General features: G+C 46.7%; 1 protein-coding gene and 1 long non-coding RNA gene across 7 annotated transcripts in view; one reads left to right on the forward strand and one right to left on the reverse strand.

Moving 5' to 3' along the window:
* Positions 1–20,247, forward strand: part of MTUS2 (microtubule associated scaffold protein 2) — a 1,049,445-nt gene that overhangs the window by 697,316 nt on the left and 331,882 nt on the right. For all 6 annotated transcript variants that reach the window (XM_063951742.1, XM_063951738.1, XM_063951743.1 and 3 more), the window contains one exon: positions 15,939–16,103. In XM_063951742.1, coding sequence (XP_063807812.1) covers positions 15,939–16,103 — 165 coding nt within the window. The remainder of the gene's footprint in view (positions 1–15,938; positions 16,104–20,247) is intronic.
* On the reverse strand, positions 6,096–18,788 carry LOC135003508 (uncharacterized). Its single transcript, XR_010204528.1, has 4 exons — positions 18,669–18,788; positions 15,990–16,161; positions 7,060–7,110; positions 6,096–6,304 (listed from the first exon to the last, which is right to left on the reverse strand). It is a non-coding gene; the product is annotated as an uncharacterized LOC135003508 (long non-coding RNA).

Genomic DNA, 20,247 nt, shown 5'->3' on the forward strand with positions numbered 1-20,247 from the left:
ATGCTGAGATAGGGAGTGCCATGATGTTATAATGCATGTGCTGCCAATGTCCCAACAATCCTTTTCGGAGTCTTACCCGTTCTTCTCAAGGCTTTATGAGTGACTGTTCTCCAAGTTAGTGTCTGGGAAAGTGCTCATTTTGCTTTTCGTACTTCACTATCTTCATTATTTTAACTGGGACAGACAGGTCGTTGATAAAAGGCCAAATGGAAATGAAATTAAAACTTGAAGGAAAAGATGGCAAAACTCTACATAGCCGCTGAGCAATGTGAATGTGCAGCCAACCCTCTGACACCCAAGGCTGCTAATGGCAGCCAGCCCCACATATGAGGCTACATCCTGGACTGTGCGGCTGACGAAGCCCAGTACTGTCTGCTGTAGGAACAGAGCCCAGCACCCCCAAGCAGGAGTTAACTGGTGAAGACATAATCAAGGCTGCAACAAGCAGTATTTTAGGGGAAAAAAACAATTGACATTTCTATTAATTAAGGGTATGGGCCAGTACTTTGAGCAAATGTATGTTTTTATTTTTGCTGGCGTGCGCACTCCCATGTGGGTGTTAGTTCTTGTAGGAGCTCTTCTCATAATAAAACATCATAAATATCAGCAATAGTCCCACATAGACATGTAACCTAGATATGTATAGAAGTCCTCTCTATGTGTCCAAGCAGGATCATCCAGCAGCTTCCACTGCTTCAGGTGTTGATGCTTCTGCTTGTAAAGTGCGCACTGTCTGACCGGAATGGGGAAGAGACTGCATACAACTTACCTAGCAGTCAATGGATAATGCAAAGATATGGGCAGCACCAGGGCTGTTGTAACAGCATTGTAGGCCCTGGGCAAAGCAATGCACTGGGGCCCCTACCCTTCGGGAATAAAAAAATAAAAAAATCTTAACCTACCCCTCCTGTAGTCCTGCACCATCTCTCTGCATGCTTTCTTACATTGAATTGCTGTCAGTACACTGATTGATAGCTCCAGCAATCCACCAATCCACATGCTGACAGCCTTTCAATGTCTCGGCTACAGGCTTGGAGCCAGGTAGAGAAATGCTGTGCTCTGATTGGCCCAGCCCGCCCCTAGAATCGCGTAGCCCTGAGAAGCAACCCAGTGAGCCCATACGTTAAGATGGCCCTGGGCAGCACAGTGTTTAGCATTGCTGTATCACAGGTCATGAGTTTGATTTCAACCAGGGCTCTACCCGTGTAGAGGTTGTATGTCATACGCTTGTTATGGGAACTGCGCATTAATTTAAAAGTCACCGATTGTAGCGAATATTGGATTTGCACCAATGGTAGAGAATATCGGACTTGCACCAATGGTAGCGAATATTGGACTTGCACCAATGGTAGAGAATATTGGACTTGCACCAATGGTAGAGAATATTGGACTTGCACCGATGGTAGAGAATATCGGACTTGCACTGATGGTAGAAGATTTTGGAAGATTCTAGAGAGAAACTATACTGGGATTTTGATCCCCATGAACCTGATAGGATTGCTGGAGAACACAGAGACAATTCTCACACACAGAGCTGTGTGACTTACAGCACTGACAACCTTGGCCTTGCAAACTATGAAGCTTTATACCCAAGGGTTGTTCTGCATTGGCAAGAAGTGTCAGCTGAGCTCCAGAGTGGACAGGATTGGTCAGAATCATATCACCTGATATAGGACAAGATGGCGACATCCATGGTGCTGGTCTGGCGGGAACTCCATCATATGAAATGCCAGCAATGCACCCTGAACCCCACTGTGCACATACACGTGCGCCATGAAAGGCAATCCTCCTGGAATCCTGCTTGGTGCACCCCAGTGCGGCATCCACGGAACCTCCAGACCTGGCTGCAGAAGCAATCACCGCCACATGAATCCCGCACCTTCTGACTGTTACGGCGTGCCAGCGTCTAAATCTGTTGTGCATCCTTTGGAGACTAACCATTCATTGAAAATACTCCTTACCTCTTGCCTTCGCGAAACCTCCTGCAATAAAAATCTAAGGTCTTTGTAGTAAGTTCTAGATATCTGAACCATTATTCCTATTTTTATTTCTGAAATGATTGCAACCATAACCTGTATTTTCATCCTTATTAAGGGCCTAATTCAGACCTGATCACTGCTGTGCGTTTTCATACAGCGGACGATCAGGTCTGAACTGCGCATGCGTATGCACCGCAATTTGCAGGTGCGACAGTCCGCAGCAATGGGATGGTGCGAAAAATCCGATCGCAAGAAGATTGACAGGAAGAGGGTGTTTGTGGGTGGCAACTGACCATTTTCAGGGAGTGTCTGGAAAAACGCAGGAGGGACCTCGCGTTTTGTGGAAGGAATCGTGACATCCTCTCCGGCTCTGATCATCGCAGCGGCTGAGTAAATCCTGGGCTGTTCAGAGACCGCACAAACTTCTGTTTGTGCAGCTCTCCTGCACATGCGATATCACACCTGCACAGCGAATTCCCCCTCCCCCTGTAGGCGGCAGCTACCTGATGTCAGGGATGCAAAAAAGCACCCTAGCGATCAGGACTGAATTACCCCCTAAGTGTTTTGTTATTTAAGCTCTTTATAAACATTTTCCGGATTAAATACATCTTAATCTAGTATATTCTCTGTGTTCTTATTGAATTTGTGCGCCTCTGCTGCTCATGCTACTTGTTCCATTGTAATCAGGCCCAGCGCTAGCCGCTCAGCAAGGGGATGCAAAGCAGGGAGGCGCCAGGCTGGAGAGGCGCTCTCCCTGCTCTGCATCCCTTTGCTGAGCTGCTGTCCCTGCTGCTGCTGCTGCTGCACCTGTCATGCTCTATGACAGGCAGCGGTGCCAGCAGCGGTGCCAGCAGCGGTGCTCCCCCCCTCATGTGTGACAGCGCAGTAGTGTGCAAACCTAAAAGGGGAGGAGCTACTTAGAATAAGGGGCGGATCTACACAGGACCAGGTTACAGCAGGAGGATGAGCTGCTACAGCTCCGGCAAGCCAGACTTCCTGAGGTAAGTGTCTGGAAAAAGAGTGAGTTAGTGAAAGTGTGTATGTGTGTGTACAGTATATGTGTATTTGTATGTGTGACTGTGTATGTGTGTAATGTATGTACAGTATGTGTGTGTGTATGTATATGTATCCGTGTGTGTATGTGTGACTGTGAGGCATAATGGGTGTAAGAGTCACTGCTAATGGGGGCGTTACGTGTGTAAGCGTCACTGCTACAGGGGGCATTATGTGTGTAAGCATCACTGCTACAGGGAGCGTTATGTGTGTAAGTGTCACTCCTACGGTGGTCGTTACATGTGTAAGCGTCACTGCTGCGTGGGCGTTACGTGTGTAAGCGTCACTGCTACAGGGGGCGTTATGTGTGTGTCACTGTCACAGGGGACGTTACGTGTGTAAGCGGCACTACTACAGGGGGTGTTACATGTGTAAGCGTCACTGCTACATGCAAATTTATAGTTTGCAGAGGGCCGCCGAACACTCTAACACCGGCCCTGTTTGCAATATTAATAATTGTGGATGTAGGTAGAAGCTAAGGACTACCCAGTGTCATATCACTGAATTTCTTCTTGCTGGTGACAGTTACTGTGTAACCGCAAGCGCTGACGTAACCATAAATCACTGCCAGCGATTTTCAGGAGAGTCGCCCGGCCAGTCATGACACACAGTAATAAGATGGTGCTGCACCTGCACAGTAGTAGTAGTGGCATCAATCTAGTGGCACCAGTATTGTCACATATAACCAGGAGTGACGCTTTAATGCTTTACCAGCACTTCCTGTCATTATTATTTTTTTGTAAAACAGTATTATTTACTGCTAACAATTATTATTAAGCAGTAGTACACTGTAAATTTGATTAAGCACTTACAACATTACACCATACTATGCAGCCCGGTCGGAGCATAGGGAGCGTGGTGGCTGCAAAGGTGGTCTGTGCAGGGTTGCGGTGACACAATTGCATCATCGTGGCTCCACCCCCCGCTATACAGTGCAAAGAAAACAGACTTTGTATAGCAGGGGGGCTGAGGGAGCTACAATGACGCAATTCAGCACAAATCGCATCATCTGACCCCCTCAGACTGCCCACTTGTGCTCTGTAAGTGGGCAGCCGCTGGTGGTGCGAGCAACTGGCTTGGGTGCTATCACCTGGATGGGGGTGCAGGAGACTTTGCCACCTTTAAGGGGGCCAGGAGCACCACCTGATTTTTGTGAGCCTCCCGGCCAGTCCTGGGGAGTAGGCAAGTATGACTTACATGATAAATTTAACCCTGGTAGCTGTAAATAGGATGGGTCTATTCCTCATTTGCCGTCTGCTACTACAGCATGCTACCAGCTGAGATTGAATTCCCTATAATACAGTATAGCACATAACCTACTCACTTTAATTTGGAAATCTTCTCCTGATCTCATGATTGATAGTGATAAAACAGAATCAGGTTTTTTTAATCTAAAAGCTATTTTGATAACCTCTATACTGCATACAGTTAAAAACACAAAATAGTTTAAATCTATGTCATTTTCTAATTAAAAGTATACTCTACAGATGTGTCCTCATACATCTTGCCTCAAAACACCATGCAGCAGGAGATGCCTGGCGTGGGTGAGCTGACGGGCTCCGTGCAACTCCGTTAGTGTCAGGTGTCTTTTTTGCCAAAAATGCGTCTTATTCGTATCTGCTTCTGAAATGCTGCGTTACAGAGTTTTCGCATCATTTTGCAATTAAGATGCATTTGAATGGAAAAAATTGGACAAAAAGACGCTCGTAGCTACTAAGTCGCGCCACGGCATTGCGTGACTAGAAAGGCTGTTTAACATGCAGGGAGGCTAGATGTAAGTTGTCACATCTGTATAAGGGGTGTTCCATTACTAGCAATGGACCCTATTCAGGTTGGATTGCAAAATTTGAGAAAACGCAATCTGTCCGATTATTGAACGACTGTGCATGCGTTCGCATTGTACGTGCGCACCCGCAGTTAGCGAATATTTCTGCGAATGCATTGTGCTTCGATGCAATCACATTTTGATTGATAGGAAGCCAGTGTTTAGGGGAGGAAACATGGCGTTTTGTGAAAGTGCAGACATGGCAAGACATTTTTTGGGTGAGTCTCTGACGTCAGTGATGACCACTTCGAGCCTCTTGCGTATGCCAAATTGTGGACGACCTTGCCTGGCACAGATGGAAAAACGACTGCGTTCTGGTATTTGCATATGGTTATGCGATCACATCGCGTGTTGCGATGCATTTGCAATTTCTGCAATGGGCGTTTTTTTCTCTATTTCTGGGCGGCAACTATTTAATCGCAGCAACTGCTTTTTAGCAAGATTAGTGATCCAACCTGAAGAAGGTCCTATGGGGGTCATTCCGAGTTGTTCGCTCGTTGCCGATTTTCGCAACGGAGCGATTAAGGCAAAAATGCGCATGGTACGCAAGTATTTTAGCACAAAACGTAGTAGATTTACTCACGTCCGAACGAAGAATTTTCATCGTTGAAGTGATCCGAGTGTGATTGACAGGAAGTGGGTGTTTCTGGGCGGAAACTGACCGTTTTCTGGGAGTGTGTGGAAAAACGCAGGCGTGCCAGGATAAAACGCGGGAGTGTCTGGAGAAACGAGGGAGTGGCTGGCCGAATGCAGGGCGTGTTTGCGACGTCAAACCAGGAACGAAACGGGCTGAGCTGATCGCAGTGTAGGAGTAAGTCTCGAGCTACTCAGAAACTGCTAAGAATTTTCTATTTGCAATTCTGCTAATCTTTCGTTTGCAATTCTGCTAAGCTAAGATACACTCCCAGAGGGCGGCGGCCTAGCGTGTGCAATGCTGCTAAAATCTAGCGAGCGAACAACTCGGAATGACCCCCTATATCCGCTAAGTGTTCTCATAACTCCCGACACTTTGTGACAACCAACATTTTTCCTTACACCCCCATAGAGGTGCACTGGAAAACGGGTGATGTTGGGGCACCAAATTTTACCACGATGAGACGCCAATCGTGAAAAATAGAATACCTCTGTGTCATTTTCTAAAACAACTTTATTGAGAACAGTTTGAATTTAAGGTAAAATAATGTTTTTGCAGTGTGAGTAAACAAGCAAACAGAAAAAATGTGAGATGAACAAATTAATAAAATGACTGTGCTACTTTATTATTGCTATTTTTTGTTTTCACTGCGTCTTGAACTCATATCTACCCCTATTATCCACATAATACGACCTTTATCACTGTCTTGGTGGCTACTCAAGTGGAATAGATTGCTGCCCCCGGGCTATGTTTCTCTAGCTTCAACTTGATAATATCCTGCAAATAAACCGCTCAGCTGGATGTCTACAATACCTGGAGTAAAATCGGGGGAGAGGATAATAAAGGAATCCGAATGTAAATGTTATGTGCACCATTATTCATGTAGGCTGTTTTCATTGTAAAACAGGATCAAGGATTTTATAGATTCCCATGGAACGTCATATTTAGAATTCCAGTCCTCTTTGCCTCATTTATTACTAGTAACATAAACATACACAGTACATAATACATTGCATAAAGTCAATGCTAGGGAATAAAGACATCATTCAGGTGCCTATTCAACAACTAAACTCCAATTTCTTCACTAGTATCAAATACAGATCCAAAGACTATGCATTATACCCCCACCCCCTCCTTACTTCCTAGACTAGTTTAAAGGTATTAGTAATCATCACCAAAATTTATGTTATACTCCTTTCCACCTAAATGTCTGTTCCAACCCGTTCACACTGATGCTTCGACTACGTTTACATTGCACCCGTGTCCAGTCTTTCTGTTCTATCGGGATTTGGAGATGACATCATCTCCGAGTGCAAATGATCTGGCTCTTCATAGACTTATAACGGGTCCCAGAACGGATGATCTGGGTCACCCATTTACATTACACCCTTACCCGGGTCCTTCCCAGGTAGCTACCAGGGTTGGATTCCTGGGTAACTGGACTTGGGTTATTTTTTGGAACCATTTTCCACTGGATCGCGACCCAGTTTGACCTGACAATAACCCAGTTTATTGTGGCAGTGTAGAAGGGGTACAACTGCCACATAGCTATATTACTTTTCACATACCTTATTTGCCCCCAATATGTCCTCAAATCGAGACTGTTCCACTCATGAGCCCTAATACAAATGCAAAAAGACAAAAGATGTAGAAAAATATTTTGCCCCTCTACTTGCAATTACGTCAATCTGCACTGTAATATATTGTATAAAAACAGCAAGATTTCTTTTAACTGAAAAAAGTAAACATTGCTTTGTCCGCCCTCATGCTAAGGCCCAACTCTTTGGTCCAAATTTGAAGTGGCAACTGAAGAATATTAATTTGCTTGGAATTTATGGAACTTCGTCCATGACAGTTTATACAATGGAAATGACTTTCTGGAAACTCTTAATAATATTGTGGCTGCATAGGATCACTACTATTTAAAATTAATGTCCTCCCTAAACCAATATATCACTTTCACTGTCCCACACAAAGGGTGTCATTCAGAGTTACAGTGGGGGGAGGGGGTTATTTATCAAAGCTTGAGAGAGATAACGCACTAACCAATCAGCTCCTACTGTGTCATTTTTCAAACACAGCCCATAAAATGAGAGTTAGAAGCTGATTGGCTGCTGCTTTATCTTTTTCCACCTAATCTCTTTCCCTGCTTTGATAAATACCCCACTTAGGGGCTAATTCAGACCTGATCGCTGCTGTGCGTTTTTGCGCAGCGGGCGATCAGGTCTGAACTGTGCATGCGTAGGCACCGCAATGTGCAGGCTCGATGGTCCGCAGTGCCGGGGAGTGCCGGGCAGCGACATGATGGTGCGACAAATCCGATTGCACCGGCGATTGCAAGAAGATTGACAGGAAGAGGGCGTTTGTGGGTGGCAACTGGCCATTTCTAGGGAGTGTCCGGAAAAACGCAGGAGGGACCCGGCGTTTTGTGGGAGGATTCATGACGTCTGCTCCGTCCCCGATCATCGCAGCGGCTGAGTAAGTCATGGGCTCTGCAGAAACTGCCCAAAGCTGCTGTTTGTGCAGATCTCCTGCACAGCGAATTCACCCTCCCCCTGTAGGCGGCGACTACCTGATGCAAAAAATGCACCCTAGCGATCAGGTCTGAATTACCTCGTTAGACTCAGTTGCATCGTAAGGGCCCTACTCACTGGCCGACCCGCCGCCGAGCTGCCCGACGGCGGATACGGCCGACGAGCGACCCGGCGGCGGGGGGGCAGTGACGGGGGGAGTGAAGTTTCTTCACTCCCCCCGTCACGCGGCTGCATTGAAGTGCAGGCAAATATGGACGAGATCGTCCATATTGGCCTGCATGCACAGCCGACGGGAGACCAGCGATGAACGAGCGCGGGGACGCGCATCGTTCATCGCTGGAGTCTCCACACTGAAAGATATGAACGAGTTCTCATTCATTTATGAACGAGATCGTTCATATCTTTCAAAAAATCGGCCAGTGTGTAGGGCCTATAAGTGTAGATGTAAACGGATTCTGAGTTGGATGGATCTGTGAGCGCAGACGCATATACACTGGCGTATCTATAATGGGTGCAGTGTGTGCGGTGCACACAGGATCCTGGGTCCAGAGGGGGCCCACACCGCACACACTGCACCCATTTCTTCTGTACTTACCTTTCCGGCGTCCATCGGTGACTGTGTGTGGGCCCCCTCCTCTCCCGTAGCCACACACGGAGTCTGCATACGGGTCCCCTCCTCTCTAGAAACGCTTCTATACAAATGGCTAGTAGTAGCATTCTGGTGGTTGGCACAAAATCAGTGGGCGGCCTGACATCCCGCTTGCGGATGCAGGGATTCTTGTATTATCCCTATGGCATCTCACATTAGCATAAGGTTTTACATCAAGCTTCTGCGACTACCCACAAATACAGCCAATTTGCGTCCCACTCACTATCGGCCCCAAAATTTGACCAGTGAAACCGGAGATGTGACCAACTGTCGATTTGTCCAGCCCTGGCATATTTACTCTGTGTGCACACGACAAGGGGGCGTGGTCACTTTGAGTCATGGGGGCCTAGCCTGTTGGCATGCCCCCATCTCTCTGTATGCCGGATGGCCGAGCAGAGCGCCGGTAGGCTACGCTACTCGGCCAGTACCAGTCTTCGAGTGTCGGACAGCCAAGCAGAGCGCCGGGTGGCTGAGCTGCTCAGCCAGCCCTGGTCTCTGAGTGGACGGACCTTCCCATCAGGACCAGGGGTGCAGACTGCTGTGCCAGGCACAGTTTCTTAGAAGGGGCGTGGCTAATGCAGGAAGGTGTGGCCAGACCCCTCCTTAGGAGATACTAAAATTAGGCAAGGGGCGAGAACAAATGGGCAGCGGGGACAGTGGCTGAGAGGGGAGGGCGATGTGATCGCTCTCTCACACACACACATGAAAAACATTAATAAATAAAAATGTTCTTCCTCCTATGGCCTAAGTGACTCTCATACCCCTTTCACATCGCACTAAAAACCCGGTATCGACACGGCATATTGCCGTGTCGAAACGGGTCAGTGTGCGATGTGAAAGGTCCTTTGCAGAATTAGCGGGTCGCCTGACCCGGTAATTCAACCCGGTAAAAAAGAAGGGTTATTACCGGGTTGAATACCGGGTCAGGTGCAGTGTGAATGGGAGCCGTTCCGATGCGACACGGCTCCCATTCACAGCATAGGGAGAGGCGGCGCAGGAGATGAGCTCATCTCCCGGCACCGCCTCCACCCCCGCCCCTGCTGCTGCTGCGCCCCCCGCTGCTATGGCAACCGACCCGGTATATTGCCGGGTCGGAAAGCCAGCAGAGGAGCGCAAATGCCGGATCCCACCCGGTAAGGACACGTTTCTCTTACCGGGTAGGATCCGGCATTTGCGATCTGAATGCAGCATCAGTGTGCCATCAGTTTTCCAGTTGCCCACTGATATTGACAGGAATGAACAAACTATTAATTAAAAAGAGTGGACATTTTCATCAGTGGTTATCAGTGAGGGGCTATTAACCTGTAAATGAACTTGAAGTAGAATGTTACATCCTATTTTTAATTATCAGTAATTTCTCCCCAGAGGAGGCAGGAATAAGGTTTAGCAGCACGACTGTGAAAAAAATATGAAAACAAACAACAATGCCTTGTATAGGACAGTGATTGGCTGACTTGGGTGCAGCGTGCAAAGAATAAATTAGCTTTTTTTTAAATCAATAACATATGGACATGTTTATTTCCACTCAAGCATTGCTTATTTGCATATGTCTAGCCTGTGTCAGCATTATTAATTACTGTCTATATGAATAGGCTGTTGCTGTTTTTTTTGTTCCAGCGCATTTTTAGATCTGTGCTGCCATGGTGTTTAGTAGTAAATCATGGTAAGGTTTTCATTAACAAAATGATGATATGTACCTTGGGTGATCATTTTTGCCCCCCCCCCCCCCCCCTTCTTTTTAAGCATTACATGCATGAAACCTTAATAGATGTTTAATAATAAGACAGCATACAGAGCAAATATAGTGGCACTAAAAAATGCATAATTGTCCGGCCATAATGTTTTACAATGTCAATGTGTAAGTGTTCCATGGAAAACACATAATTATTGCATCACAGAGGTACATGCAACTGCAATAAACAACCCCACACACACCCTTAAAGTGCGGAATTCAATTCTTGGTGATGTGTGGATGCGCACACCACTGGGAATTACAGTATGGGTGTCACAACTGAGGGCTGGTGCTGACCAGGGGGAAGCCTCAGTTATAGGGGCTGAGGTATATGTGTACCTGGGAGGCAGTACAGGGTTCTTGGACATGCAGGGAACCTTTAGAACAAATGCCCGAAGGCGTGACCAAGACAACGAAGGAAAGTTCAAAGGTTTTATTAAACACAGTTCAGAGGAATACTGATGACTTGGTACTGGTAATAGGAAACACAGTTCAGAGGAATACTGATGATAGCAAACCGATGGTGACTTGGTATCGATGGCGGAACACCGATGGTAACTTGGGATCGATGGCGGAACACCGATGGTGACTTGGGATCGATGGCGGAACACCGATGGTGACTTGGGATCGATGGCGGAACACCGATGATGACTTGGGATCGATGGCGGAACACTGATGGTGACTTGGGATCGATGGCGGAACACCGATGGTTACTGGCAGGGCAGGGAACCGCTGGAAGCCGGTGTCAGGTAACTGCCAGTCGCAAGGTGCAATGTTGAGACACTGCAGAGTCAGGCTGTACTGCAGAGAAAGTCCATGGGAGAACTGCACACTGGAATCACTGAAGACAATTGAAGCACTGACATCTTTCCACCCCAGGAACAGGATATTTATACCTGCTGGGAAGCAGGGATTGGCTGGCTGATTAACCAGAGACCAGAGTGCAGCTGCTGTGTAATCAGGCTGAGAGCAGAGTGCAAAAAAAAAAAACACAAGTACCAGCGCTGGCTGTAAGAATTATATAAGGACGGTTTGCTGAATAAAATGTCAATTTATTAAATCATTTAAAAAGACAGGTGTGAAATCCTGTTATTGATCTAAATAACACTTAAAATATAAAGTATAATAGTGCCCACTGGGTATAGTCACTTATACATCCACTTTCCTTTGGGACATATACAGATTTACACGGCTAGGACAGTCTCCAAAGTGGCAATCACTGTAGCAGCAGATAATTACCGGTTTCCACAGATGAGATGTTTAATGGCATCAGCTTTAGGAAGGGTCCATTGCTAGCTGTTTGTGTGGATCCGGTTCTTTATCCTTGGGGAATGAATCCCAGTGATAGGAGCAAAGTCCAAATGAATGCCGAGAATGTCAGAGTCCCAATGTGTCGTGGAGTGGGAGAACTGCACACTGGAATCACTGAAGACAATTGAAGCACTGACATCTTTCCACCCCAGGAACAGGATATTTATACCTGCTGGGAAGCAGGGATTGGCTGGCTGATTAACCAGAGACCAGAGTGCAGCTGCTGTGTAATCAGGCTGAGAGCAGAGTGCAGCTGATAGGCTGAAAGGTAACATGTGATTAGGAAAACATGGCTGCGCCCATGGTAGCTTTTGGAGGGAAAGATTGTTTGTAACTTGAATGTGAGCTTTAACCATGAAGCTGCCAGAATCACAGTAAAGAGATTTGAGACAATGAGATGCAGCGTGCTGCACACAGACAGTGCAGATGGAATCCAGGCTTGGAACACTGGGACAGTCTCAGGAGGCATTTGGAAGGTAAATACTGATAAGGAATTACCTAGATTGTGACAGCACCCCCTCCTTTAGGAGTGGCCACAGGACACTTCTTATAAGTTCTTTACCTGAACAAATGGAAGGATCTAGATTGAATCCTGATGAACTTGAACTGGCTGGGACCAGAGGAGACTGTACCGGATCTATGGACGAGACCAAATTAAGTCCAGACAACCTTGAACCGGTTGAGACCGGCGGAGACTTTAGACCGACGGATAGGACCGGATTGGATCCGAAGGTATTGGAATCGGCTGGAACCGAAGGAGGCTGATCCGGACAGACGGATGGGAACGGATTGGGTCCAGAAAAGCTTGAACCGGCTGGGACCGGAGGAGTCTTCGGATTGACTGTTGAATCAGCTGGAACTGAAGGAGTCTTTGGACCTACAGATGGAACCGGATTGGGTCCAGAGATATCGGAATCAGCTGGAACCGAAGGAATCTTCAGACAGACGGATGGAACCGGATTGAGTCTAAAGACAGTTGAATCAGCTGGAACTGAAGGAGTCAGAATCCGGTTAGAACCGGAATGAGTGGTATCCGAGTGTTCAGTTAGACCATCCTGGACCTGGTCCATGCTGGATGCCAACAGGGTGGTGCTCTCTGAAGACGGCAAACAGGAGTTAATAACTGCATCTGTAGCACAAAAATTTCCATCTGGGAACTTGGCTCTGGATACTTCCCTTGGGACTGAAACTTTGGTGACCCCTCCTGGGGTTGATGAATCAGACACCTCTCTCAGGGTTGTTTTCTCCAGCACTCCTCCTGGGGTTGACAGATCAGAAACTCCTTTTTGAGAAGACTCATATTCCCCTACTAGAGCTTGAACATTGGATACCCCTCCTAGGGCTGTAGACACAGACGCCCCTCCTTGGGCTGTAGACACAGACGCCCCTGAACCACGGAGGGTTACTTGTATTCCATCCAGCCGAGAGGAGAGGTCCTGGAGACAGCGGATCACATGGCCCTGTGCAGTCTCCTGACGTTCAAGGCAGGCTGCAAGTTCTTGCATCGGCCTGGTCGCTTGGAACTGGTCTCCGTCCGGATCCATTTGGTCAGTGCTTACTGTCACAACTGAGGGCTGGTGCTGACCAGGGGGAAGCCTCAGTTATAGGGGCTGAGGTATATGTGTACCTGGGAGGCAGTACAGGGTTCTTGGACATGCAGGGAACCTTTAGAACAAATGCCCGAAGGCGTGACCAAGACAACGAAGGAAAGTTCAAAGGTTTTATTAAACACAGTTCAGAGGAATACTGATGACTTGGTACTGGTAATAGGAAACACAGTTCAGAGGAATACTGATAATAGCAAACCGATGGTGACTTGGGATCGATGGCGGAACACCGATGGTAACTTGGGATTGATGGCGGAACACCGATGATGACTTGGGATCGATGGCGGAACACCGATGATGACTTGGGATCGATGGCGGAACACCGATGGTGACTTGGGATCGATGGCGGAACACCGATGGTGACTTGGGATCGATGGCGGAACACTGATGGTGACTTGGGATCGATGGCGGAACACCGATGGTTACTGGCAGGGCAGGGAACCGCTGGAAGCTGGAAGCCGGTGTCAGGTAACTGCCAGTCGCAAGGTGCAATGTTGAGACACTGCAGAGTCAGGCTGTACTGCAGAGAAAGTCCATGGGAGAACTGCACACTGGAATCACTGAAGACAATTGAAGCACTGACATCTTTCCACCCCAGGAACAGGATATTTATACCTGCTGGGAAGCAGGGATTGGCTGGCTGATTAACCAGAGACCAGAGTGCAGCTGCTGTGTAATCAGGCTGAGAGCAGAGTGCAGCTGATAGGCTGAAAGGTAACATGTGATTAGGAAAACATGGCTGCGCCCATGGTAGCTTTTGGAGGGAAAGATTGTTTGTAACTTGAATGTGAGCTTTAACCATGAAGCTGCCAGAATCACAGTAAAGAGATTTGAGACAATGAGACGCAGCGTGCTGCACACAGACAGTGCAGATGGAATCCAGGCTTGGGACACTGGGACAGTCTCAGGAGGCATTTGGAAGGTAAATACTGATAAGGAATTACCTAGATCGTGACAGCGGGCTGCATCTCTCTTTTTTCCTAGGGTAACAGAGGTAACCTATAACTGGTCATGTTGGTGGCTTTGTGTTGCTGGCTGCTCGGCCGTTCTAACTGCACCCTGATGGCACTGCATGGCCATAGCTTCTAATCGAATCCTCTCCCTAAAAGTGTCTTAGTAGTGATAAGCCAATAAGAGTTGACTGCATTAGTGAAGCCCCCCACCCCCCCTCCCTGTCGGCATAGACCCTGAAAGTGTATTCCTCACTGATGCATGCTATTCTTCTACCAGAAATTCCACCAGTTGATTTTGTTGCTGATGACTGTGCCTTATGGATGAGGGGTATGCATTAGTGCCAACTTACACTACTTCAGTACTGTTGTCCGAGCAAAGCCCGTTTCACACAGAGAGAGATCTAGCAAAGATCCATCTGACTCAGAATTGAGAGGAACAATGCACAAATGTGTAAATTCATAGCTTTGCATGCATTGTATGCTAAACCTCACTATTTGATTCTGTGCAAAGAAATGCGTCCAAATCGGAATCAGCCCTTATGCTATCTAAGTGTGTAGAGATTTTATAAAAGCTTGGTGTTTCAAAAGGCTTTGTTGGCACCAGGGATGGATTAAGTCTTGGGGGTCCAAGGGCACTTAAAACAAGGGGGCCTCAAGGGTGTGTGTGTGGGGTGGGGTGGGGTGGGGGATTAGATTGTGCATACATCCCAACATGGGGACTAATTCAGACCTGATCGCAGCAGCAAACTTTTACTCTAATGAGCAAAACTACGTGCAGTGCAGGTGGGGCAGATATAAAATATGCATAAAAGTTAGATTTGGGCGGGGTGTGTTCAAACTGAAATCTAAATTGCAGTGTAAAGATAAAGCTGCCAGTAGTTACCCTGCACAGAAACAATATAACCCACCCAAATTGAACTCTCACTGCAAATGTTATATCTGCAACCCCCCCCCCCTGCAGTGCACATGGTTTTGCCCATTGACTAGCAAATTTGCTGCTGCGATCAGATCTGAATTACCCCCATGGTTTTGCCCATTAGAGTAAAAGTTTTGCTGCTGTGATCAGGTCTGAATTAGGCCCTTGACCCATTCCAGGAAGGACAAAATGCTCTATTATTGGACTTCCCACATAATATATGATTGGTGTCGCCTGTGTTGAACTTTTTAAGTGATAAGAAAGGTATTTCAACACGGAAGAGGAGGAACTGCTGGTATGTCTGGGTCACTTACAAATCTCTCACCCCTCCTATCTCTCCTCTGATCGGGAAGCTCCATCGGTAAGTCATAAAAACTGGGGAGGGGGGGGGCTGACAGAGGGGGGCCCGGGTACAGTATTCCCTGCGCCCCCTTAATCTGGCAATGGTTGGCCCGTATTTGATCAAAGGTCTATCAGTTGCATAGTAATGTATTTAAAACAGGGCCCCACCTCTTCCGAGCCCTGCCATCATCATTACATAAGTGGACAACGCTAGTGTATACTCACCATGCATTTTACTTCCTTGAAATGATTAATAAATGTCAAAAGGCTGATATTCCGGTTGAACAGTCAATAAAGTATACTGAATAGGTGATATTTTTGTTGTGATACTTAAAATCTTATACACAAAATATTCTAACATTTTGATGTAATAATTCCAAATCTGTGCTGTTTTCAATTCCAGCTGGCACAAGCTTCACAAATGAAGAGCATCCTACTCAAAATACAGTCTTACCATCAAAGGAGATCCCCAAGGGTACGACTAGGACAATTCTGGAAGTGTGTAGCAGCACAAACGCGCCCCGCAGGAGTTTACTTCCAGCAAAGAAAACAAGCACATCACCTGCTGGTAAGCAATTCCACTCCAGATAACGTCCCTGACATAACTCTCCATCTGCATTATCCCACTAGGAAGAAAACAATTTCTCATTATGTTAAATGAATCAGGTTTTTTTTTGCCTGTTAAAATGGCAAAACAAAGATTTTCAGTGTCTATTGGGATTTTGATGCCTAGAAGGTAATGTAAGTGTCAGATAGATGCAAAAATGCAAACTCGAGATATTTTGTGATTTTCCTAGCAAAAAAATGATCTTAGTTATTCTGCGCTATATAGCGAACACATTTCCTAACACAATTGCATAAATATAAGGTCATAAACAATTACGAGTAATATTCTTATGCCTCAACATTTGTAATGGTTGTTGTTAATGGAGCTCCAGAATTGGGGAGATCTGCTGGGCTCTTGCTTATGTTTCCACACGGGTTCAAACTGCACATCATAAGCATCGGCCGCATTGAATTGACTCCTTTGTGTATTTGCACATAGACTGGCAATGTGGGCAGGTACTTTGGCGGTGTGGCCTAATTGTGAGAGGTGTGGCCATGTCTCCTTAGAAGAAAATATAGAGATAAAAAGTACTTTAAGCTCCGCAAAGCGCTGGATGGGGCGGGGCAGTGAGACTCTCACCGAGGGGCAGATTCAGGAGGAGGCATGCAATCAGTGTGATCACTATCCCCAACTGCACACGCAGATGAGACTGTCGCTGCTGCCAGGTAAGAGGGGAAGTGGGAAGGTGGACCCGGGACCCCCTTGAAACTTGCACAAGCCCTACGGCAGGTGCAGTTTCTCCATCTGGCCATGACCTCCTGTGTGAGCAGTTGTGCATCTGTGGGCGCAGCGACTTACAATCACATGCCAGTATCTGCTTAGCCATCCCCTTGTTTCCCCCATAGTTGGGACGCATGCGCTGTGCGACTTATGCATGGCGCATGCACAGACTTGAAACATCGGACAACTGCATGTGGCATCAGCACTGAGCACGACTAATATCCATCTATTCTCAAAGTTGTCGGCATATATGCGACCACACCACACACTTCCCCCCGCTTGTAAAAGTAGCCATCATCACTATTAGTGTAGACTTGCCCCGGCCCTATCCTCTGATTACTCCACAGTAGTATCTACACACATGACACGTCCGTGGCTAAAGTCATTCTACACGTGAAAGCCCAGTTAAACCCTGAAGTGGAGATGCGGCTGTGGTGCATAAGTGTGGTTGCTCAAAGTTGTGTATGTGTAGTTACTAATGTAAGGTCCATCCACAGAGAGCACAACTCTGAATCAGGCCCAGGGTAAAAACATAGAAACATAGAATTTGACGGCAGATAAGAACCAATTGGCCCATCTAGTCTGCAAGGATGTGGCTGAAAAGATAGATTGGCGCATGTAGCTAGGTCTGGGTAAGACAAGCAAATCAGTGTCATACCTCCCAATTGTCCCGGTTTTCGCGGGACAGTCCAGTTTTTTTGGAACTGTCCCGCTGACCCATCCACTGCCCGCAGTGTCCCGCGGTCGGGGGGGGAGAGCACTGGTGAATAGACACTGTGCGCATGCACACAGTGTCTATTCACAGGTGACTGAGGGAGAAGGGGCACACCAGTAGATCAGAGAGCGCTAGGCATGCCCCCTCAGTGACAGTAAAAGGGTGTGTGACTCGCGATCGCATGTCTGCCGTGAGGCCATGCCCCTTTCATATAGGCCACGCCCCTTTTAGGTCCCTCTTTTAACGTTTAAAAAGTTGGGAGGTATGCAGTGTATTTGCACATAACTAAATGTGCTGAGTCAGGTTCAGGGAATCAAATTTATCAAGGGTTTTAACAAAGTTCAGGAGGGAAACATTCTTCAAATGAAGAGAAGCAATAGGACACGAGGACATGCACTGAGACTGGAGGGGGGGAGGTTCAGGGGAAATTTGAGGAAAAATTACTTCACAGAAAGGGTAGTGGACAAGTGGAATAGCCTCCCATCAGAGGTGGTAGAGGCTAAGACTGTAGAGCAATTTAAACATGCATGGGATAGACATAAGGATATCCTTACAAAGAAATAAGGGGGGTAATTCCAAGTTGATCGCAGCAGGAAATTTTTTAGCAGTTGGGCAAAACCATGTGCACTGCAGGGGGGGCAGATATAACATTTGCAGAGAGAGTTAGATTTGGGTGGGTTATTTTGTTTCTGTGCAGAATAAATACTGGCTGCTTTATTTTTACACTGCAAATTAGATTGCAGATTGATCTCTCCACACCCAAATCTATCTCTCTCTGCACATGTTATATCTGTCCCCCCTGCAGTGCACATGGTTTTGCCCAATTGCTAACAGAATTCCTGCTGCGATCAACTTGGAATTACCCCAAAGGATCAAATAAGGTTTGAGATAAAAATATGGTAAAAAAAAAGGGGCAGACTAGATGGGCCAAGTGGTTCTTCTCTGCCGTCAAATTCTATGTTTCTATATTCTGATGCTAGTAAGCGTCTGTCGGTGTTAATGTTTATGTGTATAACTGCGTACAGAAGTCAAGCTGGAATTCAGTGACTTCATTTAAAGGCATTCATTTCATCCTCATGTTGTTTACCTACCAGCTACCTGATTGGAATGCTGGGACAAAATAAAGGCCTCCATGCTTCTGCATTGTATAGTCACAATTTCCAGATCCTCGTACCGGGGTATTCATCAGGTGTAAAGATCTTGATTCCCTGAACCCTGTAAATGGTCAGGATAGGCAGATCAGCTATTTTTATCATAAGGAATTTCCTAGATTCCATAAATGGCTCTTTGGTCACTGATGGTCACGGATCCGCCGGTTTCTGATCGGAGGTTTTTGTGTGGTTGGGCATTTGGGGAATGAACAGCCAAATGTATGCAGTGGCGTAAGTTCGTGACAGTTGCCCGGAGGCAAGTTCATACCAGTTGCCCCCCCCCCCCACTTATATTTAGATAAATATATGTATGTATGTATGAGTGCGTGCGTGTGTGTGCGTGCGTGCGTGCGTGCGTGCGTGTGTGTGTGGAGTGTTCTGATTTTTTTTTTAATATACTGTTTATATACATCTCATTGTCTTTTATTTTAAATCACACATTTCTTAGCAGTTATACCCAGGATTAGAACCCACTGACAGCCAGAGGCGTAACTAGGGTTTCTGGAGCCCAGGGCAAGATCAATAATGGCGCCCCCCCCCCCCCCGAATTTTTTTTTTTAAGAAAAATAGTAAATAAATAAAATGTTAATAATAAAAAAAAAATACAAAAGGAAAGTATGTGCAGACGCCACCGGTGTCACTGCATATAAAGATGTCAGGGTGTGTATGTACAGATGTAGGTGCAGTGGTCGAAGTTGAATTTTTGAAGGCGGAATGAAAGAGTGCAGATAGCAATTCGCGCTCCGGAAAAGGGGCGCGGTCACTCAAAAGGGGCGTGTCCTTCAGTGTAGTAGGACCCCTTATACTATCTAGTACTGGTGCCCCTTTCACATTATAGCACACGGTATGAGCCGAAATTCACATTACAGCACATGGTATGAGCCGAAATTCACATTACAGCACACGGTATGAGCCGAAATTCACATTATAGCACACAGTATGAGCCGAAATTCACATTACCCCACACGGCATGATCCGAAATTCACATTATAGCACACAGTATGAGCCGAAATTCACATTACCCCACATGGTATGAGCCGAAATTCACATTATAGCACACGGTATGAGCCGAAATTCACATTATAGCACACGGTATGAGCCAAAATTCACATTACTCCACATGGTATGAGCCAAAATTCACATTACCCCACATGGTATGAGCCGAAATTCACATTACAGCACACGGTATGAGCCGAAATTCACATTACAGCACACGGAATGAGCCAAAATTCACATTACCCCACATAGTATGAGCCGAAATTCACATTATAGCACACGGTATGAGCCAAAATTCACGTTACAGCACATGATATGAGCCAAAATTCCCATTATAGAGTTAGGGGATCCTACCCCCAGAATTAACATGGCCTGTGGGGCACTATGATGAGGGGAGCCCACCCCCTTAATAGACTAATTGCAGTTTAGCAGCGGAAGGGCTGCAGCGGTTTCTCACCCCAAGCTGCGGCGCTTCTGCCATCTCCGACACTCCACATCTTCGGCACCACCCGGGATGCAGAGC

Source organism: Pseudophryne corroboree, chromosome 2 (assembly GCF_028390025.1).
Source record: "Pseudophryne corroboree isolate aPseCor3 chromosome 2, aPseCor3.hap2, whole genome shotgun sequence".
NCBI classification, from domain to species: Eukaryota; Metazoa; Chordata; class Amphibia; order Anura; family Myobatrachidae; genus Pseudophryne; species Pseudophryne corroboree.